Here is a 15,641-nt window from a genome sequence, read left to right on the forward strand (position 1 = left end):
AATGAAGGAGTTTTTGGCTAGTTGGAGAACAGACTTGGCATGGTTCCGGGCTGAAATATAAAGTGCATGAGATTCTGGTGATGGAAGGCTTAAGTACCTTAAGTGGGCCACCTCTCTATCATGTATAGCACGAGAACAAGCTGTGTTAGGCCAAGGTTTGAAGGTTTTGGTTGAGAAAAAGAGTGAGGAATGTACGCCTCCATGCCAGACACTATCACCTCTGTTATGCGCTCAGCACACAAAGACGGGTCTCTGACACGGAAGCAGTAGTCATTCCAAGGAAAATCAGCAAAATACCTCCTCAGGTCCCCACAACTAGCAGAGGCAAAACGCCAGAGGCACCTTCGTTTAGAGGGATCCTGAGGAGGGATTGGAGCGATAGGGCAAGATACAGATATGAGATTGTGATCGGAGGAGCCCAACGGAGAAGAAAGGATGAGAGCATGAGCAGAAGGATTAGAGGTCAAGAAAAGGTCAAGAATGTTGGGCGTATCTCCAAGACGGTCAGGAATACGAGTAGGATGTTGTACCAATTGCTTTAGGTCGTGGAGGATAGCAAAGTTGAAGGCTAGTTCACCAGGATGGTCAGTGAAGGGAGAGGAAAGCCAAAGCTGGTCGTGAACACTGAAGTCTCCAAGAATGGAGATCTCTGCAAAAGGGAAGAGGGTCAGAATGTGCTCTACTTTGGAAGTTAAGTAATCAAAGAATTTCTTATAGTCAGAGGAGTTAGGTGAGAGGTATACAGCACAGATAAATTTAGTTTGAGAGTGACTCTGTAGTCGTAGCCAGATGGTGGAAGACTCGGAAGATTCAAGAGCGTGGGCACGAGAGCAGGTTAAGTCATTGCGCACATAAACAGAACATCCAGCTTTGGATCGAAAATGAGGATAGAGAAAGTAGGAGGGAACAGAAAAGGGGCCACTGTCAGTTGCCTCAGACACCTGAGTTTCAGTGAGGAAAAGAAGATGAGGTTTAGAAGAGGAGAGGGGGTGTTATACAGATTGAAAATTAGATCTCAGACCACAAATGTTACAGAAGTTAATAAAGAAAAAGTTGAGGGGGGTGTCAAGACACCTAGGGTCGTCGACAGAAAGGCAGTCCGACCTGGGGACATTTATGGTCCCCTCCCCAGATGGGGACTCCGAGGCTGGTGTAGGAGTCGCCATGATAATTTTGAAATTTTTGAGTGAAGGGTGTGTATGTTATTAGGTGCTTGTAGTTTTGTGTGGAGGAAGAGAGTTGTCTTTAGAGGGCAGGCTGTGACTGCCCCCTTGTGTTGTGAGACACAAAGAGAAACGTTCAGTGAGGTCACAGCTGGGTTTAATAAGTTCACAGCACTCCCTGAACAGTGCTTTAGACCTCACTGGGAGTAATTATCGTTTCGGCATATATATATATATATATATATATATATATATATATATATATATATATATATATATATATATATATATATATATATATATATATATATATATATATATATATATATATATATATATATCAGTATAGTAAAGTATAGTGGCATGTACCTGGTGATATCCATTTTCTATTTTTTCAAGTGTCCACTGATTTACTGGTGCAGCATTGACTTGCTTCCCAGAGATGGCTGGATTAATGTGGATGCACGAGTGATGACTGGTACAGAACACTACAGATCAAATGTGTATAAGTTCCACTGCTCTGATCTTGCTAACTGCATGCCTCTCCTCCTCCCGTGGCTTCACTGCACAAGAATTTCCTCATTCTCTCACCCCTGTTCTGTCCACCTCTCTCACACAAAAGTTAACCAGTATTCTCAATTATCCATTCCTTTATCAGGTAAACTCTGGAACTCCCTGTCTGCTTCTGCATTTCTACCTTCCTATGACTTGAACTCTTAAAAGGGAGGTTTCAAGACACTATCTTGTAATTTCTGACTGCCGCTTCCGACTTTGTTCGGGAACCGGCACCTCAGTGGATTTTTTTTTTTTTCTTTGTATTTTTGTTGCTCATAGCCGGTGTCCCTCCTACAAGAAAAAACTCTCTCTAGATTACTCTTTAATTGCTTATTTAAACTGATTTATATATAAATATGAGGAATAAACAAAAAATAAATAAAAGCAAAAAGGCAATAAAAAAAAAATAACCCAGTGGGTTGAATTAAAAGAAAAAAAAACTTTTTTTTTATTTTACAATCCTGCTTGAAAGATCTTAGCTATGAAAAAGGCTTGACAAACTGAAGCTCCCACCACTAGAGGAGAAACAAAAACAAGGTGACATGATCATGATGTACAAATGTGTAGAAGGAAAACAAAAGATTGATATCACAGATTTTGTGGTAACAAAACAATCAGCATTAAGAGGACACAATAAGAAATTGTACAAAAAAAAAAAAAATAGCAAAGAAAGACAAAAAGATATAGTTTTCAGCCAGTGGAATGCACTAACTGGCCAAGTTGTGCATGCAAGGAGCATTCACAGCTTTAAAGATAAATACGACAAATTAGCTTTAAAATACAGAACATTACGAGGTTGACTCAATCCTGTAGAGAACAATTAAGATAGAACGCAAACACACATGAGGCCAATTATAAAGGATAAAAAATCAAAATATGAAACTTCTAGGTGAATATGCACCCACACATAAGAACATAAATTAAGGGAAGCTGCAAGAAGACATATGGCTTACACATGGCAATCCCATTATGAAATATGCTTACCTATTTCCACTTGTCATCCCCATACATAAATTTGTCTAATATTTTAATTAAGTCTCCCAAATAACTCAACGCTTACAATCTGATTACTGAGTCCATTTCATTCATCTACCACAAGATTAGAGAACCAATTCCTTCCTATCTGTTTTCTTAATCTAACTTCTTCTTTTTTTTAAGTTTGAACTAATTATTTCCTGTTCTATCCTGATTACTGATCTTAAGGATTTTGCTTATGTTATCTTTGTTATATCCTCTATACCAATTAAAGACATCTATCAAGTCTGCTCTTAATCCCTTATCCCCTGTATCCTTTTACTCATTTTCCTTTGTACTAATTCTAATAGACATATATCCATCCTGTAATATGGGGACCAGTATTGCACATAATAATCTAGGTGAGGTCTGACCAGCACCAAATATTATTTTAATATTACTTTAAGACTTCTACTTTTAACACTCCTAAAAATTAATACTAATACTCAATTTGTTTTATATCTGGCCTCTTTACATTGTTTTCATAGACCGAGATCAGTTTACACAGGGGTTCTCAATCAGGCGGGAATCCCCCCCCCCGGGGGGAATTTCATTATTTCAGGGGGAGGGGCGGAATTGGGACCACAGATTGACAAACTCAAACTGTTAGAATGTTGATACTTTTATTGCCTTTGAGCTCCCCAAGGTGGTACAAAATTCAGTATGCATCGGTTACCTGCTGTAAGCAGCCTATCAAACCGTTCACCACAAGGTCCTGAACCGTAAGATCAAAATAGATTACTCATAGACAGGGCTGCCACAAAGGAAAGACATAGGCACCACCGAGTGGTCCGTCTGCATGTACCCTTACGAAGGCTTACGCTTTGCTTAGATTCCTCGACCTAGCCTCCTGTCACGAGTACTCCCCAACCCCGACACCCAATTACCCTTCGGTGAAGCGACGCCGCTGCACTCCTGCCAGGCCCCCACTCTCGCAGATGACTTTGTGACTCATACTTCAATGCTTGCAGTTCAGTATTATATGCATATCATTTCGAATGCATTTTTTGAGGCAGACAACCTTAGAATGAAGGGGGAATGACATTCTGACGTATGGTGAAAGGGGTGCATGGGACAAACAAGGTTGAGAACCAATGCTATAACATTTTTTTTTTTCTCTATGAATTTTCCAGAGCCTCATCCTAAGTGAAAATGTAAAAAAAAATAATGATAATAATTCAGTTTTACTTCTCTTCCCCAGAACTAATTCTCCATCAGATGCCTTTAATTAACCTACTATTCCTGTTCTTCATCCCATATACCTGATAGAATCCCTAGCCTGGCAAGCACCCTTTAATTCATAATTGTTTTTAGCTTTCTTCATTAATTTCCTGTTCTAAGCAATTAACTATATTGAGGTCCTAAATATCTTACATACACTTCTTTTTTTCAGTCCTATTTAGTGTTTTAAGGTACAAGTCATCCACTTATGGTCATTATTCTTATTGTTTTATATGGAAAAGCTACTATCTGGTCTGTATGTAATCTATAGATAAAAAAAAAAATCCGGTCACGTCACGATGATGGAGGCTTGCATTCACCACCGCTTCACACTAAGGGCACCAGCCAGTGTGTGGTAATCATCCGCAGGTCACAACAGGGTGATGGAGGCCTGCATTCACCACCACCCCTCACCAAGGGTAGCAGCCAATGTTTAGTCCTGCGGAATGTTGTGGGTTCGCACACCCAAGCACCATTCGTTAACCCATGCAAAAATTGTTCGAGTTCCCATTGTAGTAGTAATAGTATTTCTTTTGTAGTAGTAGTAGTAGTAGTAGGGGTAGTAGTATAGGTGGTGGTTACTATAATCCAATCCCCCCCCATCTCTCTCTCTCTCTCTCTCTCTCTCTCTCTCTCTCTCTCTCTCTCTCTCTCTCACCTCATGGTTAATTTTATCTGACAAAGTCTTCAGCCTCTTCAGGAGCTGCTCGTAATCCTTTCTGTATTACTGAAGCTTGGCCAAGTCATCCTCCACCACCTCCAGCCTTTGAAATGATTTGATTGATTGATTTTGATTGTTTTTTACCTGCCATTTGTTATGAATTACATAAATGCATCATATAAGAATATCAAAATAATGACCTAGTCTGCTGAGCCATAAATGGCTCCCCAGCAGATATAATGTACTATATACTCTCGACGCCCGACAATACAGTATTGACAAAAATTAATAAGAAAAAAAAAGACCATGCAATACCAATTAGAACACAGAAAAATGTTTTTGTACAAATAGCTTATTGAAAATAATAAGATAATAGCTGACACCTGATTAACACAAGTAATAACAAAAGGATAATTATCTACACACACACGCCCAGTCACACACAAACACACACACACACACACACACACGATCACACTAACATTCTTCATATGATCGCATACTCTATACGAATATCCAGGGACTGGCGCACACACACACACACACACACACACACACACACACACCTATTAAGATGTTAGCACTATCTATATGAACATGTCCTCTATCCGTATACCCGGACGCTGACACTTAAACATAGAAAAAAAACATCCCTATCTCTCCTAAAACACAACAAAAACGCATAATATCCTCCCAGAATACCCCAAAAACACACAATTCCATTCCAAAACATGAAAAAAACTGCCTATCTGTGTGTGTGTGTGTGTGTGTGTGTGTGTATGTTGACCTGTTCGTATGCGTTTGCACACGCCTAGGAGCACTAACCTAACCTGACGTAACCGAACCCGAAGTACCATAATCTCTAAGGACATTAACGTAACCGACACAACCTTACCGTAAATATACTTTACAAAGCCTGTCACACTCCAGACACTACGTAGACCGCGGTGAAAAGCCATGCGAACACAAACTGCAAAGAATATTTTTTGAGATTTGAACTTTGTCATATATCACCGTTTAGCTGTCCGGCAATAATGCAGAATCCTATATGGTAATCCTGAATTGTGCTAAATGACCTCTTTTTTCCTCTGTATTTTTTTTTTTTTTTTTTTCACAATTTATATCGGTTGTGAGGATATTATGTTTGTGCGATGAGGCCATTATACTGCCTTTCTTACGATGCTCCACCTCAATACAGACCACATGTACTTTATTTCATTAGTTTATATCATGATGATAACGTCGAAAATGTTGGTAATGTCAAGTCCATCAGCTGCCAGCCTGCCACGGTCTATACTCGTCACAACTTCAAAAGTCTGGCACGCTTAAGGTCGCTCTCACAAAGTTGTCTTCGTTGCCCTTACAGGTTGGACGTGCCGAATTGGAGAAGACTAATCTTGAAATGTTAAATAATGAAATGTACAGGAAAAAATATCCTGGAACAATCAATATTATCTCATTATTCCGTGTACATTAACGAACAAAATGTAAAATGATGAACCTGCCTGAATTCACCACACACACACACACACACACACATACACACACACACACACACACACACACACACACACACACACACACACACACACACACACATACACACACACCAATGCTCATAAATATAAGTATAATCAAATAACCCTGCATGTAAACAGTAATGCTATCGACTGGTACAATACCAGCACTGTTTTGACATCCGACAAAAACGACTTGACCCAGGTTGTAACTTTAGCCACGCTCTATCTATACTTTTTTTTTTTTTAATAATTATTTTTCATCACAGCGTAGCGCTCTTCAGCCAATCACAGAGCAGATCCCTTCATTTATCCCGCCAATCAGAGCGCACAGAGGAGTTAGTTATTTCAACCAATCACGTGATACTAAAGTGCGATGGGGATGGTGGCAAACGCGTCGCCTCTGCCAGCACGTTATTTTGGATCGATTGTTGTGCTTCTGCTTTCATGGCACTAACACCAGACGTAAGACCTCCTGCCCGTCTTCCCTGCCCACTCCAGTCTTGCAGGACATTTTTATTCAGGTGATTAAGGCTATCAATGAAGAATCTTTGTTAGATTTTCCTATTAATTTGTTACCAAGGTGCCAGTCTTGTGACGTTGACAATTATGAACCTCCACTTATCCCTCTCATCAGCCATCCTCACAACTCCCACTACAAAGTGTCTTCCACCCACATCGCCCAGCAGACTATTCATGAATTTGCGTACTCTCCCTTCTTCCCTCCACTCTTCCTAGTAATCAATATCTTTCGAGTCCTTTCTCTCCCTCAGAATATAACGAAGGAACTTTAATAATTGTCTTCTTGTACATTTCATTAGTTGTCTCTGTTCTCCAGCTCATCGCAACACTTCCTCGTTTGTAACTGTCCATGGGATTCTCATCATTTTCCTAAAAAAAAATAAAATAAATAAATAAATAAATAAATCAGTAGCCTCTATTTTCTTATTTTTTTCTTCATATTCACTTTAACTGTCCAGGTCTCACATCCATAAAGTAACGAAAATCAAAACGAAACATCTTAAGAATCTCAACTTCGTCTCCATGTTCAAAATATTTATGGTATTTATAAATAGATACAAGTTTTGAGATTCAAAGTAAACAAAGTCGAACAAAAAAATAATCATTATTTGATAGGTTCATTTATTTATTTTGCTGTATAAGCGACTTTGAAGCAATGTGTTTTGTCTCCCAATATCCCTATATTGCGTAAAGTTCAAATACAAAAGAGCAATTAAAATAAAGTCAGATATAGTCAAGATGAATGATCATTGAACTTCACCGCATGCTTATTATGAACTCTTTTTTCAGCCGCAGGTCAAGGACTGCTCGTCCAGTTTTGTCTTTCCCATACAAATGGGACGTTTTGTGGTGATGGTGGGGGTGATGGTGGCTGTATGTCGACAATCTCTTCACGCCTTCCCTCAGCCCCTGTCTCTTTCTGCAGGTAGGCAAATTATAATAATAGTCAGTCTAAGAATATGTATTCTCACCTCCAACAGTATATACAGGTGACTCTTGCCCTACACGATGTACAGGGACTTCCATGCATTGTGTAAACATGAATCATGTATAAAAAAAACGTACATACATATACATACATACATACATATTATATATATATATATATATATATATATATATATATATATATATATATATATATATATATATATATATATATATATATATATATATATAATTAATAGGTAAAGAGTGGTTAGCGGATTTGATCTGTTGAATATCACTATTTTGTCCTCAAATATATTTACGTAAATGGTAAGTGAATAATACTAGTTCCTACAGTTCATTCTTGTTTATTAATCATAAAACAATAGAAATAAAAAAAAATCCTGATATTTACTTATGTGCTGGGCGAATGAGCGGTTGTGATGGATCGTGCTGAAGTCGGATTCTTGTACGTACAACAAGCTTACATTTAACCGATAGCCACCGGCATCTAAGGCAAGAATAAAGGGAAATTAAGTGTTATATAATTTGATTTTTTCAAAGAATTACCTTTAGCTATAGTGCAAGGTTAGCGATTTTAAAAGTAGTAGTAGTAGTAGTAGTAGTAGTAGTAGTAGTAGTATACTCTATTCGAGAGCCTCAGAAACATAAGCTCCTCCTAGAGGGTGGGACTTCACTTTTCTCGCCTTTCATTGGCAGGGGAACATATCTGTTGTAGCCTCTCATTGGGTGAAGGGATCCAGTAAACTTGTATACTGCATCGCTTCATTGTTTCTTTAATAACACATCATTCATTTCCTTCGGCAGTATGAAAGTGATCAATTCATCATCTCGAGTAAATGTCATATGACTGGAGCACAAAAGTAAGTCAAGTACATTTCTTGAAGAGATACGATGGTATAAGTGAAGAGGCTTGTAAATTCTGCGTGAGCGAAAGAATTAGATTAATCACACCACAGCCCCTGTGATCCATTTGAGGTCAAATATACAAATTTTGACTATCATAGAGATTGTTGAATGAGATCCCAGGTATTACACCGCCACCGGACAGACCAACACCTTCAGGCACGTGGATGGGGTGGCAGGCACTTTGTTACCACGTCTATTAAGTATATTGCTTAGTAATAAAGAAATTTAATAATGTATTTTATTCCCTGTTGTATTACAACTTTCGGTATAGTATCAGGCTGAAGGGATATATCATGCAACAACAGAAAAATCGTAATGAATAACAGGAAGGAACAGTGTAGCAAGAAATGGCAGCGCCGGGCAAGATAACCCAGCCCAGGCCAGGCCAAGGCTGAGATTTTCGAGGTTACTGTGCGAAAAATGATTTTTTACTGTTGTGTTGGACACACACACACACACACACACACACACATCTTTATGATACGAAAAAGAAATGTACTGAAGAGAGAGAGAGAGAGAGAGAGAGAGAGAGAGAGAGAGAGAGAGAGAGAGAGAGAGAGAGAGAGAGAGAGAGGCGGGGGTTATGGGGAGCGAAGAGAGCTTCATACCCACTTCTTGGCGCGTGCCAGTGGTATCTTTCTGCCTTCGCTTCCTGTTCCTTTATCACTGCGAAGACAATGGAATATCCTCTCTGATATTACTGTACTCCATTCATCTCATTCCGCGATCATCAAGGTACGTTTGATGTTATTATCTTGGTTGTTCATATATACTCGTATATATATATATATATATATATATATATATATATATATATATATATATATATATATATATATATATATATATATATATATATATATATATATATATATATATTTTTTTTTTTTTTTTTTTTTTTTTTTTTTTTTTTTTTCTTTTCAATATATTCATGTATTACACGTTGTGTATCGTTCTTAATAAGGAATTTATTATTTTTTAGGCATATGTAAGATTGACGGTCAGCATGGTAGCTTTGCACAGCAGGATACTGGTGGGCAGCAGGATAACGGGGATCAGCAGGTTGCTGACGGCCAGCAATGCAGGACTGTATTCAGCAGCCACTTAAGGAATATGGTCATGAATGTTTAAGAGTATTTTCGGAAACAAGATGTGCTGCTCAGGGAGATTAACGTGGACGATAAGACAATGGCGGCTACAGGCGTTTCAAGAAATTCGCTTTATTAGATCAAGAAACAGGTTCAAAAAGGTACCATCAATTCACCACCCTCCAAGAATCGTCAAGTGGCCCCAGTGATAAATAATGAGGACGGCTTCGTTAAGGACTACGTCAGGAGAATGATTCTTTCATTACTACGTCAGGAGAGTGATTCTTTCATTACTATGTCAGGAGAAAGGTTCTTTCATTACTACGTCAGGAGAAAGGTTCTTTCATTACTATGTCAGGAGAGAGATTCTTTCATTACTGGAGAAATTGAAAGAGCCCCTGATGAAATTTCCCAGCCGCAGAATGTCACTGTACCATGTTGTTAGGAAAATTGGGTTTAGATATAATGTATCTGTCTCAACAATTACTATTATTATATATATGTATATTCACCATATCATATATTCATCTCACGTGTACCATGGGCAGCCAGTCCTTTCTCCACCTCTCAAAGGAATTTCACACCCACTTCCAGTCCTTAGGGATAACACCTGTGTACATGTATTCGTCTTCCTTCCTGATCATTTCTCCTTCTCTATCTTAAGGGAAATTTACACCCACTTCCAGTCCTTAGGGAAACCACCTCCGATCCACTTAGCTCAGATAAATACAGCCCACATGGTAGCGAGCTCTCAGTCACATACACAGTCTCTGTCAAAGTCGGAGTCCCAGCCAGTCACCCAGTCACAAGCAGTCAGTCTTGGTCTCTCGATCAGTTCTGCTCAGTCACAGTCGATCTTGAGAGACACTGCTCAGTCATCATTCATATCACTTCAGAGAGAGAGAACAATCAGTCATCATGTTGTAATTTCGTCTCGAATCCAGTAAGTACAACCTACTATTAAATCAAGAACTCTCATCTTTTATTCGCACACCCATCAACTATATCAACCAACTACCCACGACCTCCAAGCTACCAGAATCACCACCTCATTACCGGTCCTCCACGCTACCAACACCAAGTATCATCATCAACTGGGCAAGTAACACCATCAATAACTCAGAACTGTCGTGATCAACAAACTAATACAGAGAGGCAGTCATCAAACAATTGATACAATAAGAAAGTTCAAAGTAGAAGACACATTTTGATGGAAAGGGAGGACATTGTGGCAGCACAATCCAGATATTTAAGAATACTGAACGAAAATAGAAAATGTTAAAATCCACGTGCGGAAGTGCATTTAGATGAGACGTGGGTGTCTCAAAATGAGAGCGTGCCAAAGTGCTGGACAACTGGTGATGGAACGGCTTGGTCAAAACTGAAAACAGGAAGGGGTTCCAGATTTATCATTCTTCATGCTGGTGGATATGATGGCTTCGTGATTGGATCTATTGATGTTCTAGTCTCGAAATACAAAAACTGATTACCATGAATCGATGAACAATCAATGAGTGCATCAAGAAGTGGCTCAAAGAGCAACTAATTCCGAACATTCCTAACAGATCACTGATCATCATGAGTAATGCCAGCTATCACTCCAAATTATAAATAAGCCAGGAGCTATATACCAGGAGCTCCACCAAGAGCGAAATACTACAGTGGCTTGCACAAAACGACATCCTTCACGAAATATCACACAGAAAGGATGGATTACTCAACACTGTTGAACTCAACAAAGGAGTACAGAAAAATGAAACTGATGAAATCGCCCATAACCACGGACACAAAGTGTTAACACTTCCTACCACTGTAAGCTCAATCCGACAGAACTCATTTGGGCAAAAGTGAAGGCAGAGGTGAGAAAGAAAAACTCCAACAGGAGCCAAACCTTGCTGAGGATTGAATGCATCACAAGAAAAGCCATTGTTCCCCTACTTGGCTGTTTGTCACGGAACATTTGATTTAAGGTAGCGTGATATGAGTAGGCTTGAAAGAAAGTTTGAGTCAAGTCATTATATGCAATTCATTTACACTGTTACAAGCACAGGTAGAAGTTGGTTGACTAGGGGTGTGTTGTACCCTTTCTTGTAGCATAAGGTAGTGAAACGAGTATGAATTTTTTTTTTTTTTTATAGGAGAGACACTGGCCAAGGCCAACAAAAATCCAATAAAAGAAAAAAAAAAGCCCACTGAGATGCCAGTCCCAGAAAAGAATCCAAAGCGGTAGTCAAAAATTGAAGGATAAGTGTCTTGAAACCTCCCTCTTGAAGGAATTCAAGTCATAGGAAGGTGGAAATACAGAAGCAGGCAGGGAGTTCCACAGTTTACCAGAGAAAGGGATGAATGATTGAGAATATTGGTTCAATCTTGCATTAGAGAGGTGGACAGAATATGGGTGATAGAAAGAAAGTCTTGTGCAGTGAGGCCACAGGAGGAGGGGAGGCATGCAATTAGCAAGATCAGAAGAGCAGTTACCATGAAAATAGCGGTAGAAGACAGCTAGAGATGCAACACTGCGGCGATGAGAGAGAGGCTGAAGACCGTCAGTTAGAGGAGAGGAGTTGATGAGACGAAAAGCTTTTGATTCCACCCTATCTAGAAGAGCAGTATGATTGAAACCCCCCTCCCAGATATGTGAAGCATACTCCATACATGGACGGATAAGGCCCTTGTACAGAGTTAGCAGCTGGGGGGGAGGGGTGAGAAAAACTGGTGGAGACGTCTCAGAACCCCCAACTTCATAACAGTTTTTTTTTAGATAGAGATGAGATGTGAAGTTTCCAGTCCAGATTATAAGTAAAGGACAGACCGAGGATGTTCAATGTAGAAGAGGGGGACAGTTGAGTGTCATTGAAGAAGAGGGGATAGTTGTCTGGAAGGTTGTGTCGAGTTGATAGATGGAGGAATTGAGTTTTTGAGCCATTGAACAACGCCAAGTTTGCTCTGGCCCAATCAGAAATTTTAGAAAGATCAGAAGTCAGGCTTTCTGTGGCTTCCCTGCGTGAAATGTTTACTTCCTGAAGGGTTGGACGTCTATGAAAAGACGTGGAAAAGTGCAGAGTAGTATCATCATCGTAGGAGTGGATAGGACAAGAAGTTTGGTTTAGAAGGTCATTGATGAATAATAAGAAGAGAGTGGGTGACAGGACAGAACCCTGAGGAACACCACTGTTAATAGATTTAGGAGAAGAACAGTGACCGTCTACCACAGCAGCAATAGAGCGGTCAGAAAGGAAACTTGAGACGAAGTTACAGAGAGAAGGATAGAAGCCGTAGGAGGGTAGTTTAGAAATCAAAGCTTTGTGCCAGACTCTACCAAAAGCTTTTGATATATCCAAGACAACAACAAAAGTTTCACCAAAATCTCTAAAAGAGGATGACCAAGACTCAGTAAGGAAAACAAGAAGATGACCAGTAGAGCGACCTTGACGGAACCCATACTGGCGATCAGATAGAAGGCTGTGAAGTGATAGATGTTTAAGAATCTTACGGTTGAGGATAGATTCAAAAACTTTAGATAGGCAGGAAATTAAAGCAATAGGACGATAGTTTGAGGGATTAGAACGGTCACCCTTTTTAGGAACAGACTCAATGTAGGCAAACTTCCAGCAAGAAGGAAAGGTAGCTGTTGACAGACAGAACTGAAAGAGTTTGACTAGACAAGGTGCAAGCACGGAGGCACAGTTTCGGAGAACAGTAGGAGGGATCCCATCAGGTCCATAAGCCTTGCGAAGGTTTAGGCCTGCCAGGGCATGGAAAACATAATTAAGAAGAATTTTAATAGGTAGCATGAAGTAGTCAGAGGGTAGAGGAGAGGGAGGAACAAGCCCAGAATCGTCCAAGGTAGTTTTTAGCAAAGGTTTGAGCGATGAATTCAGCTTTAGAAATAGATGTGATAGCAGTGGTGCCATCTGGTTGAAATAAAGAAGGGAAAGAAGAGGCAAAGTTATTGGAGATATTTTTAGCTAGATGCCAGAAGTCACGAGGGGAGTTAGATCTTAAAAGCTTTCGACACTTTCTGTTAATGAAGGAGTTTTTGGCTAGTTGGAGAACAGATTTGTCATGGTTCCGGGCAGAAGTATAAAGTGCATGAGATTCTGGTGATGGAAGGCTTAAGTACCTTTTGTAGGCCACCTCTCTATCATGTATAGCACGAGAACAAGCTGTGTTAGGCCAAGGTTTGAAGGTTTTGGTTGAGAAAAAGAGTGAGGAATGTACGCCTCCATGCCAGACACTATCACCTCTGTTATGCGCTCAGCACACAAAGACGGGTCTCTGACACGGAAGCAGTAGTCATTCCAAGGAAAATCAGCAAAATACCTCCTCAGGTCCCCACAACTAGCAGAGGCAAAACGCCAGAGGCACCTTCGTTTAGAGGGATCCTGAGGAGGGATTGGAGCGATAGGGCAAGATACAGATATGAGATTGTGATCGGAGGAGCCCAACGAAGAAGAAAGGGTAACAGCATAAGCAGGATTAGAGGTTAGGAAAAGGTCAAGAATGTTGGGCGTATCTCCAAGACGGTCAGGAATACGAGTAGGGTGTTGCACCAATTGCTCTAGGTCGTGAAGGATAGCAAAGCTGAAGGCTAGTTCACAAGGATGGTCAGTGAAGCGAGAGGAAAGCCTATGCTGGTGGTGAACATTGAAGTCTCCAAGAATGGAGATCTCTGCAAAAGGAAAGAGAGTTAGAATGTGCTCCACTTTGGAAGTTAAGTAGTCAAAGGGAGAGGTATACAGCACAGATAAATGCAGTTTGAGAGTGACTCTGTAGTCGTAGCCAGATGGTGGAAAACTCAAGAGCGTGGGCACGAGAGCAGGTTAATTCATTGCGCACATCCAGCTTTGGATCGAAAATGAGGACAGAGAAAGTAGGAGGGAACAGAAAAGGAAATAGGTACTGTCAGTTGCCTCAGACACCTGAGTTTCATTGAGAAAAAGAAGAGGAGGTTTGGAAGAGGAGAGGTGGTGTTCTACAGATTGAAAATTAAATCTTAGACAGCGAATGCTGCAGAAGTTAATGAAGAAAAAGTTCAGAGCGGTGTCAAGACACTTAGGGTCGTCGACAGAAAGGCAGTCCGACCTGGAGACATTTATGGTCCCCTCCCCAAGGTGTAGGAGTCGCCATGATAATTTTGAAATTTTCGTTGAAGGGTGTGTGTGTAATAACACACACACCCTTCAACGAAAAAGGTGCTTGTAGTTTTGTGTGGAGGAAGAGAGTTGTCTTTAGAGGGCAGGCTGTGACTGCCCCCCGGTGTTGTGAGACAAAGGGAAACGTTCATTGAGGTCACAGCTGGGTTTAATGATAAGTTCACAGCACCCCCCTGATCCAGTGCTTTAGACCTCAATGGGAATAATTATCGTTTCGGCAGGTGCCTACTGCCTCCTAAAACTTACAATCATTATTAAAGAAAATATCCACTACCTGAAGCGGGCATTAGCGCGTGCAACTTATCTAGGACGCAGTGATCCCGCTTGGGTTCAAGTGAGTATGCTGTAGTACAGTTAACATAACATTTACAAGTTACTGAGCAATAAGGGTAGCCAAAGTTGACGAAACATGCACAAGTCAATGAGCAATAAGTTTTGGTAACATATACAAGTTAATAACCAATAAAGGAAAACAGATATATATAACCAAAATACAACACGAATATAAGTAGCTCAGGCGTGTACGTAATGAAGAGTGTGAGTGTACGTGTGTGAATGTTCGTGTTTGTGTGAGTGTTCGTCATGTCTCCTTCTAACTCACGACGACGTTACCGAACCCAGGTAGCAAGAGGGAGAATGGCTCCAACTCCGAGAATCGAGTGAGACTGACGAGGTGTGGAGGTGGAAGTCAGTCGTCAGCTCGGTTAGCTCTATCGAGACACGAGTCGAGACTTGTTTCTAAAGCTTCGAAGCTGATGGTTGATTGGAGAGATTAGTGGTTGGCGAGGCGGATACGAGGGCAGTAATAACACCAACAACAGACGAGTTCACTCGTTACACATCACTTCACTTAGTTTCAGAGTTTGTGCACACACTCACAGCACTTA

At 40.3% G+C, this 15,641-nt stretch overlaps 1 protein-coding gene across 1 annotated transcript in view; it reads left to right on the top strand.

Annotated features, from left to right (window-relative positions):
• Nucleotides 1–6,353: 6,353 nt before the first annotated feature.
• The window catches only part of LOC135104512 (ionotropic receptor 21a-like), a 34,830-nt gene continuing 25,542 nt past the window's right edge, over nucleotides 6,354–15,641 (top strand). The window contains exons 1-2 of the mRNA XM_064012086.1: nucleotides 6,354–6,655; nucleotides 7,443–7,578. Of these exons, the coding sequence (XP_063868156.1) occupies nucleotides 7,488–7,578 (91 nt within the window). The 5' untranslated portion in view covers nucleotides 6,354–6,655; nucleotides 7,443–7,487. The remainder of the gene's footprint in view (nucleotides 6,656–7,442; nucleotides 7,579–15,641) is intronic.

This window comes from Scylla paramamosain, chromosome 10 (assembly GCF_035594125.1).
Source record: "Scylla paramamosain isolate STU-SP2022 chromosome 10, ASM3559412v1, whole genome shotgun sequence".
Taxonomy (NCBI): Eukaryota; Metazoa; Arthropoda; class Malacostraca; order Decapoda; family Portunidae; genus Scylla; species Scylla paramamosain.